The sequence below is a fragment of the Patiria miniata genome, unplaced genomic scaffold (assembly GCF_015706575.1).
Source record: "Patiria miniata isolate m_02_andy unplaced genomic scaffold, ASM1570657v1 HiC_scaffold_2, whole genome shotgun sequence".
NCBI classification, from domain to species: Eukaryota; Metazoa; Echinodermata; class Asteroidea; order Valvatida; family Asterinidae; genus Patiria; species Patiria miniata.
The window spans coordinates 15,198,309-15,211,767 of record NW_024037058.1 but is presented as its reverse complement, the minus strand read 5'-3'; the positions used below and the strand labels follow the sequence as shown (position 1 = coordinate 15,211,767).

The window sequence follows — 13,459 nt, the reverse complement described above, 5'->3', positions numbered from 1 at the left end:
CTCATTGGCTACCTCCAAGTGTTTGTTTCGTCCAACGATGACTGAATATTTTTGTCAGTCCACTGTTAATAAAAACCAAATCCACCTCCCCTTGAAACACAGTCGAACAGATTGCATAAGTGAATTGGGAAGTCCAAGTCCCAACTGCACATGGAAAATCAAATTTACAATCTTAATTTTTTGTAAAAAAATCTAAAGCATCCAAGAAGGTTTTTTTTTTAACTTTGTACTTACTGCGCAACAAGGCTGTTCCTCATTGTCATTGTTGCATTCTATTTATAATCTTGCATGCATGATATAGTAGATTGTTTATCATGAGGGGGAAAAAAGGTGTGAAATCTTGGTATGCATGTGCAGTTTGAATAGACCTTATCCGTAGCAGCCATCTTAAGAGGGCAATGCCTTTGTTTTGCTGGGATATGCATGAGTGGATATTTTGTGCATTCATTGTTACAGAATTGAAATAATGAAAGATGCCATCTAAGATGGCCGCTACGCATCGAGGTCTATACTGAACTGTCTCATTACTAAAGTACACTTTTGACTGCCATCATTCATCAACAGAGGGCGCTATACTACTATTATAAATATCATCTCAATTGTGGTTGAAAGGGTCTCTTAGTTGTGGTGAAAGAAGTTGTGGCTGCAAAAACCTTGGATGTCCATGTTCTACACAATCATAGAAAAAATGGGATTGATAATTTCAAGTGATCGTTGAAAAGAAAATTGTATTAAATATGAGGGATTCAATTACTGATGTAAAGTCTGCAAAAATCAGCAATCTGGTGATCATTGTAAATAAGGCAAATGATTTTTTTTCCAAACTTGTTAAAATTACATCAAAATCATGATGGAGAGATAATAAAAGCACAAGTTAAAAAAAAAATGCAACTGAAGTAAAGCTTTCCTTGTTTGAAGTTTTGTTGGATGTTTGAGAGATTTAGCAAACTAGCAGCAAACTTGGTGGAGTTGCTGAGTAGAGCGGAGCATACCATGTTACAGGCCAAATTGTGATGAAATTTATGGACTATTCCAAGCATGCTATGTCCCTGTACCCTCACAGCGGCCCCTCTAATGGCGGAAAGCATTGTCCCAGCTATTGTTCAGATAGTCTGTTGTGGGTACTTTGCTTTGTACAATAGCATGCACAATGCTTTCCCCATTGAAGGCGGCCTCATGTCTATTATTAGGCCCCAAAAAAAAATATTCGGTCTCTGGTCAGACCAAAGTTCCGGAATTGACACGGCGACGCATTTTTTTTTTTTTTTCAAGCTTGGATTTTACAGACAAGGTGGGGTTTTTGCTTTTTGGTGTCCTCATGTACATTGGTGTCCTCCATAATTTGCCTTGGTGCTCTCGATCATTTGCCTTGGTGCAATTTCCTATTCCTTGGTGCTCTTTGGTAAAAAAAAAATTGAGGAGGTGCGGCAATAGAGGGCGGTGTTGGAGCTACCACGGAATATTTTGGAGAAAAAAAAGATTGACGCGCATGATTAAAATCGACGCGCGCGCTGACCAGAGACCGACTTATTAATTTTTTTGGCCTTATATAGTTTACAGTGGCGGATCCAGCATTTACGGACAGGGGGGATGCCCGAAATGTGGGTGAACATTTCTGGCTTTGAAGAGATTAAATAACCAGTTAACAGCAGAAGAAACAGGCAAAAAAGACGACACCTATTAAAATATTTAAAACAATGAAAACTGAATAATGGGGGGGGGGGGGCGGGGGAGGTGAGGGGGGGGGTTGCTACCTGCTGGGGAAAAAAATCAGGTGGGGGGTTGCTACCTGCTGGGGAAAAAGATCAGGGGGGGCCTCCACTTTTTAAAATTTACTTTTGTAAAAAATTATCTAGGAAATGGCTGGGGAAGTGTAGGCTATCGATTGTCAGCAGAACTGAAAATGGCTGCGTAATAAATAAAAAGGCTTGGATTTCCACAACGCCTTTCATTTTGTCAAACACCGGCTATCGTAGTGGATTTGCCCAAAGTTCTTACCCATCATGCCTTGTTCCGGAAGAGCTCAGTATCTGCTGAAATTCTGTCGCCATTTTCAACGTGACTGCAAGTTGGCCGCAATAAAAACTGCCGGTTTTCGGCGGAATTAAAGCGGGTGTGTGCGACGAAAACCCCGCATTTTGATATTTGCGTGCAACCAGATAGGCGCCCAGGGCAACAGGCAAAATGAGTGGTTTACCGAGGAGAATTACTAAGGTAATTGAAGTGAAATAACACACCCTTTTTCGTGTTTTCCTCAGTCGAGTCGTGTTACAACAACAGTAAAGTTTATGGCGATCGTGTAGTGTAGGGCCCGGTTCCTATAAGGAAACAAACTCCTCTTAAAAATTATTAGAACGACCAAACTAGTTGGCGACATTCTCAATAAACAGGTATGACACTCATAGATTAGAGGGCAGGGTTTTGAATTTTTGAGTGAAATTTGGGGGTAAGATGACGATGACAGCGCGGCTACAACACGCAACTTGAAAATAAAGATGGCGACATTATGACATTAAAAACATGTAGGTATGTCATAGATAGAAGGCAGGGTTTTCAATTTTTTAGGGAAATTTGGGGCTAAAATGACGATGACGATGACAAAACACAACACGACAATAAAGATGGCGTCACCACGATGTATACCGCACTGAATCGAAAGGGTCGCACTAAAAAGCGTCAACACAGCGTCAACACAACGTCAACACATGACAGAAGCGTCAACACACCGTCAACACATCCAAAACACATTCTGAATTAACAGAAAAGGTATATAATTGTAAAGCATAGAATAAAAGCTTGGACTACACCATTTCAAGTAGGGGTGTGCAAGTAATCTTGTCATAAACAACAGAGGGTGTCTTGCTGCAGAGAGGGACACCAGTGCACTCTGATCTGTGAGGGACTGAGGTTTATTGTACAACGCTATCACCCTTTAGCATAATGGTATGGTCCGCGCTGCCACTGAGGCAACATGGCAGCCGATCTCGGAGCGGCACGGAGAGCCAATTTTCTTGAACTGAAAATCGCAATTTTCAGACGTTTAACCTATTGATTTTAAGCCAAAATCTTGTTTCTGTCCATACCATATGGGCTACATACTGCTTTTGTTACTTTTAATGCATTTTGGATGTGTTGACGCTGTGTTGACGCCGTGTTGACGCTTTGGAGTGTGTTGACGCTGTGTTGACGCTTTTTAGTATGACCGAATCGCACAGCACCAACCGTAAACCGCTTACGAAAAACATAATTTCTACCCCAAGAAACTGTTCAAAATTACAAAAAAGTGCCATTAGAATTGAGAGAAATCTGCTTTAGGTTAAAAAGGTCATTTTTGAATGATAAAAGACGGCCTTGACCCTAATTTGATTGAAACTAAGCAGGGGTCCTACATAGGTTTGTGCACAAATTGCGTGGTTTGTTTGTCATCCAATCCCAAGATGCATTGCGAATATGGAAAATGTTTAATAAACATTTTGTTATCATTCCAAAATTACTTTTTCATCCTAAAACAGACTTCCCTCAATTCTACCAACACCTTTTTTGTCATTTATAACTTTTTCTTTATGTTCTTGGGTACAACTACAAGTAGGTAAAAATTTAGCCCCACTAGTGTGGCCGTCGGTATGCTGCGCTGAACCTAAGGCCACACACCGTGGTCCGCGCACTACTGAGGACGTTTTCATAAAATTTGCAGGGAATTTCTTACATATGGTTGTATTCTACGATGTCCCATCTATCACATCTGGGATGCTTAGGTGTAATGATGTTCAATTTTCCGAGATATTCTTGAATCTTTCTGGAGCCCATATGCACTCGTGAAACGTCCGGTGATGGCAGCCATTTTGAATGTGACAAGAGATGACCTCAAGCTGTGACGTCGCGTTTATGCAAATTGCTTGTCGCGCGAGGGCGCGGGAGCGAGTTGCAAATGCGACGGCTGTTTCCTGTGCCGTAGATCCTGAATAGAGATCAGTGCACGTGGCCCCCAGACGATAAATGCATGGTACAGGAAACAGCCGTCGCATTTGCAACTCGCGCCCTCGCTCGACAAGCAATTTGCATAAACGCGACGTCACAGCTTGAGGTCATCTCTTGTCACATTCAAAATGGCTGCCATCACCGGACGTTTCCCGAGTGCATATGGGCTCTAGAAAGATTCAAGAATATCTCGGAAAATTGAACATCATTACACCTAAGCATCCCAGAAGTGATATATGGGACATCGTAGAATACAACCATATGTAAGAAATTCCCTGCAAATTTTATGAAAACTTCGTCCTCAGTAGCGCGCGGTACCACGGTGTGTGGCCTTAGGTTCAGCGCAGCATACCGACGGCCACACTAGTGGGGCTAGTAAAAATTAAGATTTTCATACGCACTAAATTACGGTTGGGTACAGTGCAATTCAGCGCAGTATTGCACATTCACGGTAGGCCTACATCGCAAACACAAAAAATATAATTTCAAAAACATTTGTCGTGCTGGGACTTGAACTTGGGTAGCGTTGCTTGCGAGGCAGGCGCGCTATCCACTAGGCCACGCTGTAACTCGACGAGAAATGGTTTCTTTAATTTCTTTAATATGATTTAATATCTTTATATGGTGTAGGCCTACTCGTGTACATGTACATGTGCATAAGGGCACTATACGATCTGCCGGCTTAAAAATAGAAAAAATGCAAGACCGTTTCACGGCTAAATAAACGGAGTAATTGCAGAATACCCCGCCACTCGAAAAATTCAATGGATACATGTACCGGTATGTAGTCGAAAGAACTAGAAAAAAAAGGAGTTCCCGAAGACTACGGGGATATGGAGTGGGATTGAATCAGGAAGAGGCGAAAGAGGATGCTATTTTCCCCTTTTAAAAATATCCTCCAAGGGGATGAATCGGTAAATACAACCTACATGTAAATTGAATGGGGAAGATGAAGAAAAGTTGAAGTCCAAAGTAGATCCCCCGAAGTGGCTACGCGGATACGGGGAAGTGCACACGTATTGTGGGTGAGCAGTCAAATTCTTCAAAGTTTCATCATGTTAACTTGTTTCCCAAGGTTTTCATAATAAGGGAATAAATATGTGCTTGGCCTTTTTTAACTAGTACATTTAAAACTGGCTAGGGGCTGGTCGCAGATAATGGCCCGAGCGAAAGGCGAGGGTCATTATAACCGATTTTTAACCGAGGGTCGGTTAAAAAGTCAAAACAAGTCTGAAATTCACAGATTTCCAATGATTTTGTTCAACAATTTACTTCAGGTTTTGTGAAACACCCCTCCGGCTATATCTATGGTATGTGCCTCACACGAGCAGTGCTAAATATTTCCTTGTGTGGAAATCGGCGTGCGCATAGGCCTACTGCGTGATGTGGCGCAGAATGCAGCGGGGTTTTTTTTGCCGGTTTAAAACCAATAGGAAATGGTAAACTGTCTCAGGTATTTATGAATTGTATTTATATTACATGTTTTTTGCAATCCTAGTTATTTGTTCATTTGTTCAGGAGACACAGCGTTTAATGGCTGAACCAGTACCAGGCATAGAAGCTATACCAGACGAAAGTAATGCAAGATACTTTCACGTTAAGGTTGCCGGGCCGGCGGAGGTAGGCAGTGATCAGATGTCTGTATTTCCAACCAAAGCATGTACATGTATTGACATCAAGCAATCATACAGGGTGTCTAAAAAAAACAACCAGAAACCATCAAAGTGTCTCCTTTTTCACAGCGTTGAAAAAAATACATCGCAAATATCTATACATATTTAGAGAGTATAGTACATTAGCTTTTTAAGAACGAAAAAAATATCTTTCAAATCGGGTAAATATTTATTGAGTTATGGCCAATTCAAAATAAGTGCCGATTTTTCAATCTGTCCACGGTCTCAATTGTCATCTGTTAGGAATGTAATGGATTTGGGGTGAGGGTAGTTTTGCTTTCTTTATTGCAAGTTTTAAGCTTTATTTATTTATTTGTTCATGTTATTTTTTATTTTTTTGCAACAATGGTCATGTATCCTTTTGGAAGTAATGGTAGTCCTGAAAAAAAAAACTGTTTGGTTAACGTCTTACATGTAGATGTTTACTCAGCTGCTTTGTTGCTGCCCAAAACTTGGTAGCCTTTTTTCACAAATGCAATTCCGCTCTGGACAAAAAGAAAAAGTGGTACTTGTTTTCAATTGGCCATAACTCAATAAATATTTACCCGATTGGAAAGTATTTTGTTGTTGTTGAAAAGCTAATGGACTATACTCTCTAAATATGTATAGATATTTGATATGTATTTTTAAAAGCTGTGAAAAAAAGAGGACGCTTTGAGAGTAAGGTTTTTTTTAGACACCCTGTAGCTTTGTAACTCCAAGCTCTAATGCCAGACATACAACTTTTTCTCTGATCAGCTGATTTCCTCGTTTTTCAATTCAGACTTTTGCCATTTAAAATTGAAAAACACCGTACAAAAGTCCTGTACAGATTGGAATTTCCTTGTTTTTTTGTTAATTCCAAGTTGCAGGCCTGTAATGCTCACTGGAATTTCGACAATCAAAGCGTGGGCAAAATGTATGTTAAACATCCTGGTTTTGACAAATGTTGTGGTCACAGTGGCAAAATCTGTCATTTACCATCGCTATATTTAAGACAAGTGGCCATTCTTTCAATTTATTTGTCAGAAGAAAGGGTTGGCCTACCGGTATATATGTGTACTATGTATACACCCCCCCCCCCCCCCAAAAAATCAAATAAAGATATAAAATCCCTGACCGACCAACCCTCCTGATATTTTTCATGTGAGGGTAACACAATCTTTTTTGGCCTGATGTTGATTCAGGAACAAGAATACACAAAAGGTCTACCTGTACAAAAAATGTACATATCCCTGTTGAACAAAAGCACTCACGTCAAATGTAAATACAATCTGTCTGATATACTGCATAATTTTTTATTTATTTACTGTATTTTATTGTATCTTTTTCAGTCACCGTATCAGGGAGGCAGTTTCAAGTTAGAATTATTCCTTCCAGAGGAGTATCCCATGTCGGCGCCTAAAGTACGCTTCATGACCAAAATATATCATCCAAATATTGACAAATTGGGTCGCATATGCCTGGATATTCTCAAAGGTAGGCCTTTGATTCGTTTTAATCATAAGAGTCGGTTGTTTGGCTCAGAAGTTGATTTAGACTGTTTTCGTTGAATAGCAAAGTATATCTTTGGATGGAGCTGCTCGTACGTTTCCTGGAAACTTTGTATTTGAGTTTGTGTTACTCTTTAACTAGTAACCAGTGGGTAAGGTACTTAATTAAACCTTTCTAATTTCTGACACATGTTTGTTAAAACCTGTGAAATACTCTGAAGTTTCAATGTATTTGTTAAAAAAGTTTTAAAAAGACAATGTCGGTAATGCCATTAAAAAAAAATGTTTTCGAGATACAGGATGTAAAGGCTAAAACAGGGATGTAGCCGAGTCCATCACAAGTCCAGTCACAAGTAAATCACAAGTCCATCACAAGTAAATCACAAGGCCAGTCGCAAGTAAATCACAAGTCCAGTCACAAGTGAATCACAAGGCCAGTCACAAGTGAATCACAAGGCCAGTCGCAAGTAAATCACAAGTCCAGTCGCAAGTAAATCACAAGTCCAGTCACAAGTAAATCACAAGTCCATTCACAAGTAAATCACAGGGCCAGTCACAAGTGAATCACAAGGCCAGTCACAAGTAAATCACAAGTCCAGTCACAAGTGCAGTAGCAGTGGATGCACAATAACAAAGGAATGCCTTTACCAGAGCCAGTTGAATAACTTGTGAGTTGAATTGGGACTGGAGGACTTGTGATGGAATTGCAGGGACTTGTGATCGACTCCACCACATCCTTGGGCCAAAATCAAATAGGAGTTGACATCAACACGAAATTGTAATTTAAAAAAAGGGTCAACTCCCTTCCCCAAATTAAGCTACACCGTGCTTTGTTTTGATGCCAGTGAAAAATCACGCTCGTGTGTTCTTCCCTTGCAGATAAATGGAGTCCAGCTTTGCAGATTCGGACGGTTTTATTATCGATTCAAGCTCTACTCAGTGCCCCTAATCCAGATGATCCCTTAGCAAACGATGTAGCTGAATTATGGAAAGAAAATGAGGCAAAAGCTATAGAAACAGGTCAGTGCCGGAAATATTGGTATCATTTCATTCTGTAAACCCCCCCCCCCCCCAATCCACCCAAGACCCAACCTCCTCAAAGTGACTGAAATATTGGGTTTAGCCCTCAACCTGTGTTTTGCTGTCCTAGGGCTTGCAAGACAAATTTTACAAGCTTACTTGGTGGGACTCGAACCCATGACCTGCTGTCTAGTGCAAACGTCTTACCACTCGACCTTCAAGCCCGCCGGAACCATAGATCTGCACTAGTAAGCAGGAGGTCGTAGATTCGAGTCCCGACGAGTAAGCTTGTGAAATTTTTCATGCAAGCCCTCGGACAACACAGTAAAAAATTCAGTCATTTCAAACTCCTCAAACAGACCCCAACCTGCCCCGCTCCCCTCCCCTCCCCATAAAAAAAGGATTTCACTTGTTGTTACCTGTTACCCATCCAAGAAACACAACCTGATTTTGATAAATTAGGTACAGATTTGGTCCTTGCAGCACCATGATGTCCCGGTGTTGTTGAAGTACATGTGTTACAAAACAGAGGCTGAAATTAGAGTGAAAAATCCTACTTCTAAAAAAAGAAGAAGTACATGTACATTCAGCAAAATCAAATTTGAACCGTCAGAATGCACTTAGAATACAAACTGAGCACATGTATTTTTGATGCACAAATGTAGTATAAATTGTAAGTTCGCCCAAAAGTTCACCCACAATTTCACCCGAATGAATTGTCCATTTTTTACTGCCCAGTGTTCAGGCATGTAGCTTTTCCTCAGATCAGCCAATTTCCTTGTTTGTCACTTCATACTCACCACTGACATCAAAAATTGAAAAGCGTTGAATAAAGTCTTGCAGAAGTTGGAATTTCCTCTTTTTTTGGGGGGGGGGGGGGTTACTTTCCAGCTGCATGGCTGAGTGTAAATTTTTGGCAGAATTATGCACCAAATATATATGGAGCTGCCAAGCACAGAAACTTGCTAAGCTCAGACAATATTTGCTTACCAAAAACAGGTTACCAACCAAAATGTCATGCAAATGTATATAGCCTGTGACTGGTTCCCAGGGGATTTTTGCTTAGTCCATACATATGCTAAGCATAATTGGATCCTGGGTGGTTCCTTAAAAAAAATCCTGTCCTGTTTTCGTCTTCTGTTTTTTTCTTATTTCTTTTTCTGTTTCACTTTCGTTTTCATTTTATTTTAACCGAACAGCAAAAGAATGGACGAGAGTATACGCAACTGGCAAATGACATCACTGCGTCATCATTCGGGTTTTGTTGTTCTTTTTCTTCTCTTGTATATCGACTCGGCTTTCCTCCTACCATCTTCTATGGTGGCCAAAAAAGGACATCCGACACAGGACTGCCTATAAGTTATAGGGCCCCTGTAGTAGATGGTTTTTGTATGACAGTTAAAAGAGTGAAAGCATTTGGAAAAAAAAAAAAATTAAAAGCAAACACAAAAAAAAATGTGATTGTACTGGCCTGGGGATCACGGTGCTGAGGCATATTTTTATTTAAGTGATTTGGAACTTTAGAGGGGAAAAACACACACAAGAAGAGAAACATTTTGTTTTTTTTAAATATTGATTTTGACAGCAGTTGAGCCCAGGCCAGAGTGTGGATTTGTAAAATATGTTGACAGTGTAATGACTCTTTAGGGTACAAGACCTGAAGCCATTCTGCCACTCCAGTTGGGCAGTGTTTGTAATTGGTCAGGTCAAATTGGGCTTTGATTCCAAGTTGGGCAAAGACACTTCGTTCATGATCCTTTATGCAGTAGACCATACTGCGTCTAAAGGAGCATATGGGATATAAGAACTATGGGGAAAATGCTGTATTGGAGTACAGTTAAAATGAAACCATTTTCAGCTCAATTTGAGCATGTGTACTGTCTGTCTTTAGGTTACTAAATGTGTGTTTGTAAAGTCGGCCATTTTTTTTGTTCTTGTTTATAGAGAACCATTTTAAAAGTTAACTGAAGTTTCACTGGACCTTCGCTCCATAAACAGGGATTGGTTGTGAAAAACAAAAACAAGAAAACAAACGGGGATTTTAAGTAATTCAAGAAACACGTTCACTATAATTCAACCAATGTTGTGGTTCTCTTACATCATGTTTATCTTGAAAATTTGCGGCAAACTTTAATAAGCAAAATAAACGTACTGCCACGGATGTTCCAGGTTTTTTTTGGTACATTTAAAAATGAAATTATGTTGATACATTTTTTAATTTTTTTTTATTGATTATTATTTTTTTTTTTTACTACTGCTGCTGGTCATGCAATTTACCAGAACTCCGTAAACATTTGCACACTGTTATTTTGAAGAAGAAAAAAAGGGTATGCCAAAGAAAATGAACCCCCACACAAAATAACGTGATTTCCCGACTGCAGAATTGTGCAATGCAAGAGTAATTCTAAAATCAAGCAACCATTCTCTTCATTACTTAAACCCCCCCCCCCCCCCCCGAAAAAACTAAATCAGAGAAAAACTTGTAAGTTATCGTTCTATATCAACATTGAAGTAATTTACGGTGTCTAAAATTGTACTTGCGGACACGATATTCATTCAGGTTTATTGTGTATCACCAATTGAAATGTTGGGGAAATATTTTTTAAGTTATAAACTGCAGTTTGGAAAAGATTTCAGAGTTTATACATTGAGCGAAGGCGGCATTAGTTTTTTAGATCACAATCTGTATTTCCAGAAACGACATTACAAAGTGTATCCCTCGGGGTTCGAACCTGAGACCTTGGACTGCTGCTCCAGTGTATTTATGTTTTCACCCAACTGACTTCTTTTGGCGCTGTATTGGCGCTGTATTGGCGCTGAACTCCAGTGTGTACTCTGTTGGAACCATAGAGGGCACCCTTTGCCCATACACAAGAGGGTGATGGCATTGGTTTGCATTTGTTTATTACACTGAATACACCCAACTCATTATCGATGGGGCCTTTGCAAACCTCCAGCATCTGTGCATTCTGGCTATAGCACGCAAGTGTCCTTCAATTACAGTAAAGTTTTGCATTTCTACCAGCGAGGGCAGTGCTTTGTGCCCAGAGTCCGCATGACCAAATACACTGGCTTAGTGGGTAGAGCACTGGAGCAATGGTGCAGCAGTCTCAGGTTCTTGTCCTTGGATGGGTCAAGGATATAGTCTTTTGTCAAGACGTTGTATACATGTATTGGGAATGCACTCCCCTGCTGCAAGAGTGCGTTATCGTATCAAAACGCTATCACCCACGAACCGCTGTCACAACAATGTCTTGGGAATCTTGTAAAATCTCCCCCTCCCCCCTCTTAAAAAAAAGGGGAAACTAGTGAACATGTGTACTACAGTACATACACAACAAAAGAACTGCCATGAAGTTGCACAAAAGTCTGGTAGGGTGTTGAAACCTACTGGCTGAAATTTTTTAAGTTTGGTTCAGAGCCAAGATGCAAGGTGTTAAATGCGTGCTGTATAGGGGCAAAACAGGTATGCACGCATCACACGGCCGCTGCAAGATTCCAAAGATGTTATTGTGATAGCTGTTTGTTTTGGTAACGGCCTCTTTCGGTGGGTGTTCGCATATCATATATACAACGACGTCTTGACTCCAGACTCTCAAAGATAGTGCTCAACGCACTGTCATTGCAACAATTGTACTCATTAATTTTAACCTTCAATTTTTTTTTTGCAATCTGTTAAACTCTCAAATACGTGTTTATCTGATTGGTAGATGGAGGTTTGCAGTAACCAGGGTTCTGTACTGAGAATCATCCATTATCACAGTAGTCTTAATGGTAACAATTGTTTCAAAAGACATTCCCACGAACATGAAGTTGGTTTGGAAACACTTTTATAAAAGCCTAGAGCATGAATGGATGTCTGACTACAGTCAAAGGCCGGTGCTAACTTCACGCAAATGCAAATGCAAAATGGATTTGACGTCGCGAAACTTTCGCTGCGGAATTCGCTGGAGTTGAAATGTGTTCAAATTTTATGAATTCGCAGTGAGAAAACTTGCCGCGGCGTTAGAAATTCATGTTTGCATTCACTTTCATGGCGAGTGTGAACAGGTGTAGCATGAAATTTGGAGTCTTATGAAATATGGACTCCTTAGTTGTATTGCGCATGCCCGAGTGAAGCACGTTCGAGGGTTAGAATCCATATTTCCAGATTTCACGGGAGTCCAAATTTATATGACACCGGCTTTAACATTTAAAAAATGAAGATATGGCTGTGCATCCGAACCAGCTGTCTAGAGCTAGGTCTAGGTCTGCGCCCATTGAAAATGTGCAGGGACACGCTGACAATAGACGTAGCCGTAGCTCTGGAAGCCCATTTCGGACACGGCCTGAGATTAGCCCAGTCCCAAATCTATGGAGAGCAAGTGGCCAAAAGAGCCATTTTTTTTCTCACTGAGCTGCTGCAAGCCTTCATCCACACAATGCTTCTCTCGACTAAGTAGCTGTAGATCTTTTGTTTGTAAACTTGTACAAAGGAATTTTTAGTTCATTAGTTTTTTTTCTGTCTTGTACCAAATGAAAACCACTAACCATTTGTAATTTGCAGCAAATCACTCAATAAAACAATGGATGTAGTTTCCAAAACAGGTTGCGTATTTGTGGGTTCTAATTTGCAAAACAAGTCATCTTGCGTTATATATTTTAATGGTTATTTTGCTTGTTTGTTTGTTTGGTGTTTTTTTTAGCTCTATATTTTTTGTCTGATAATTGTTGTTGACCGATACAAATGTTGTCCTCTATGCATTTGTTGTCAAGAGATCATACCATTTAGTCTTTATGGTCACAAATTGTATCAGTTCATTTTTCAGGGCATTAGACCAAGGAGGGGGTAAACCCTTAAGAAGCAAAAGAAAGAAAAAAACAAGGCAAAATAAAGAATTACAGTCGTGCAAAATATTTAAAATGAAGTGAAGCTCACATTGTAACACTGGTACTTATATTTTCAAGTTTAAAAAAAGGGAAGGGGAGGGTTAAGTGCCGGGTGTAGGATTTAAAATAAATTAGTTTGTTTTGTATGTTGATGTAAACGATTCTTTTTAACAGACATATCTAATATTCTGTCAAATAATGTACTCTCTTTTTGTGATAACAAATAACAATGGCTTTTCAGTTACACTTTGTCATGCGAGGAGAGAATTTGTTCACAAATTAACTCTTTTTTCCCCAGTTAATTAGATGTGGACAAGAACATATTTACAGTAACTGTAAGAAGTTCTAAATAGGTTATTAATATTAATTCGAGTTCATCCTTTGTAAAAGCATTGCCACTGTAAAGGGGCAGTTTGTCCTGGAATGCGCCCAATTGGGCCACAAAAT

General features: G+C 39.9%; 1 protein-coding gene across 1 annotated transcript; it reads left to right on the top strand.

The window, feature by feature from the left end:
- Nucleotides 1-2,010: 2,010 nt before the first annotated feature.
- Nucleotides 2,011-12,809, top strand: LOC119726645 (ubiquitin-conjugating enzyme E2 N). The gene is made up of 5 exons (XM_038198406.1): nt 2,011-2,214; nt 5,497-5,598; nt 6,965-7,109; nt 8,003-8,143; nt 9,343-12,809. The coding sequence occupies exons 1-5, from the start codon at nt 2,185-2,187 to the stop codon at nt 9,378-9,380; spliced, it is 456 nt and encodes a 151-aa protein (XP_038054334.1). The 5' UTR covers nt 2,011-2,184; the 3' UTR covers nt 9,381-12,809.
- The last annotated feature ends 650 nt before the right edge of the window (nt 12,810-13,459 follow it).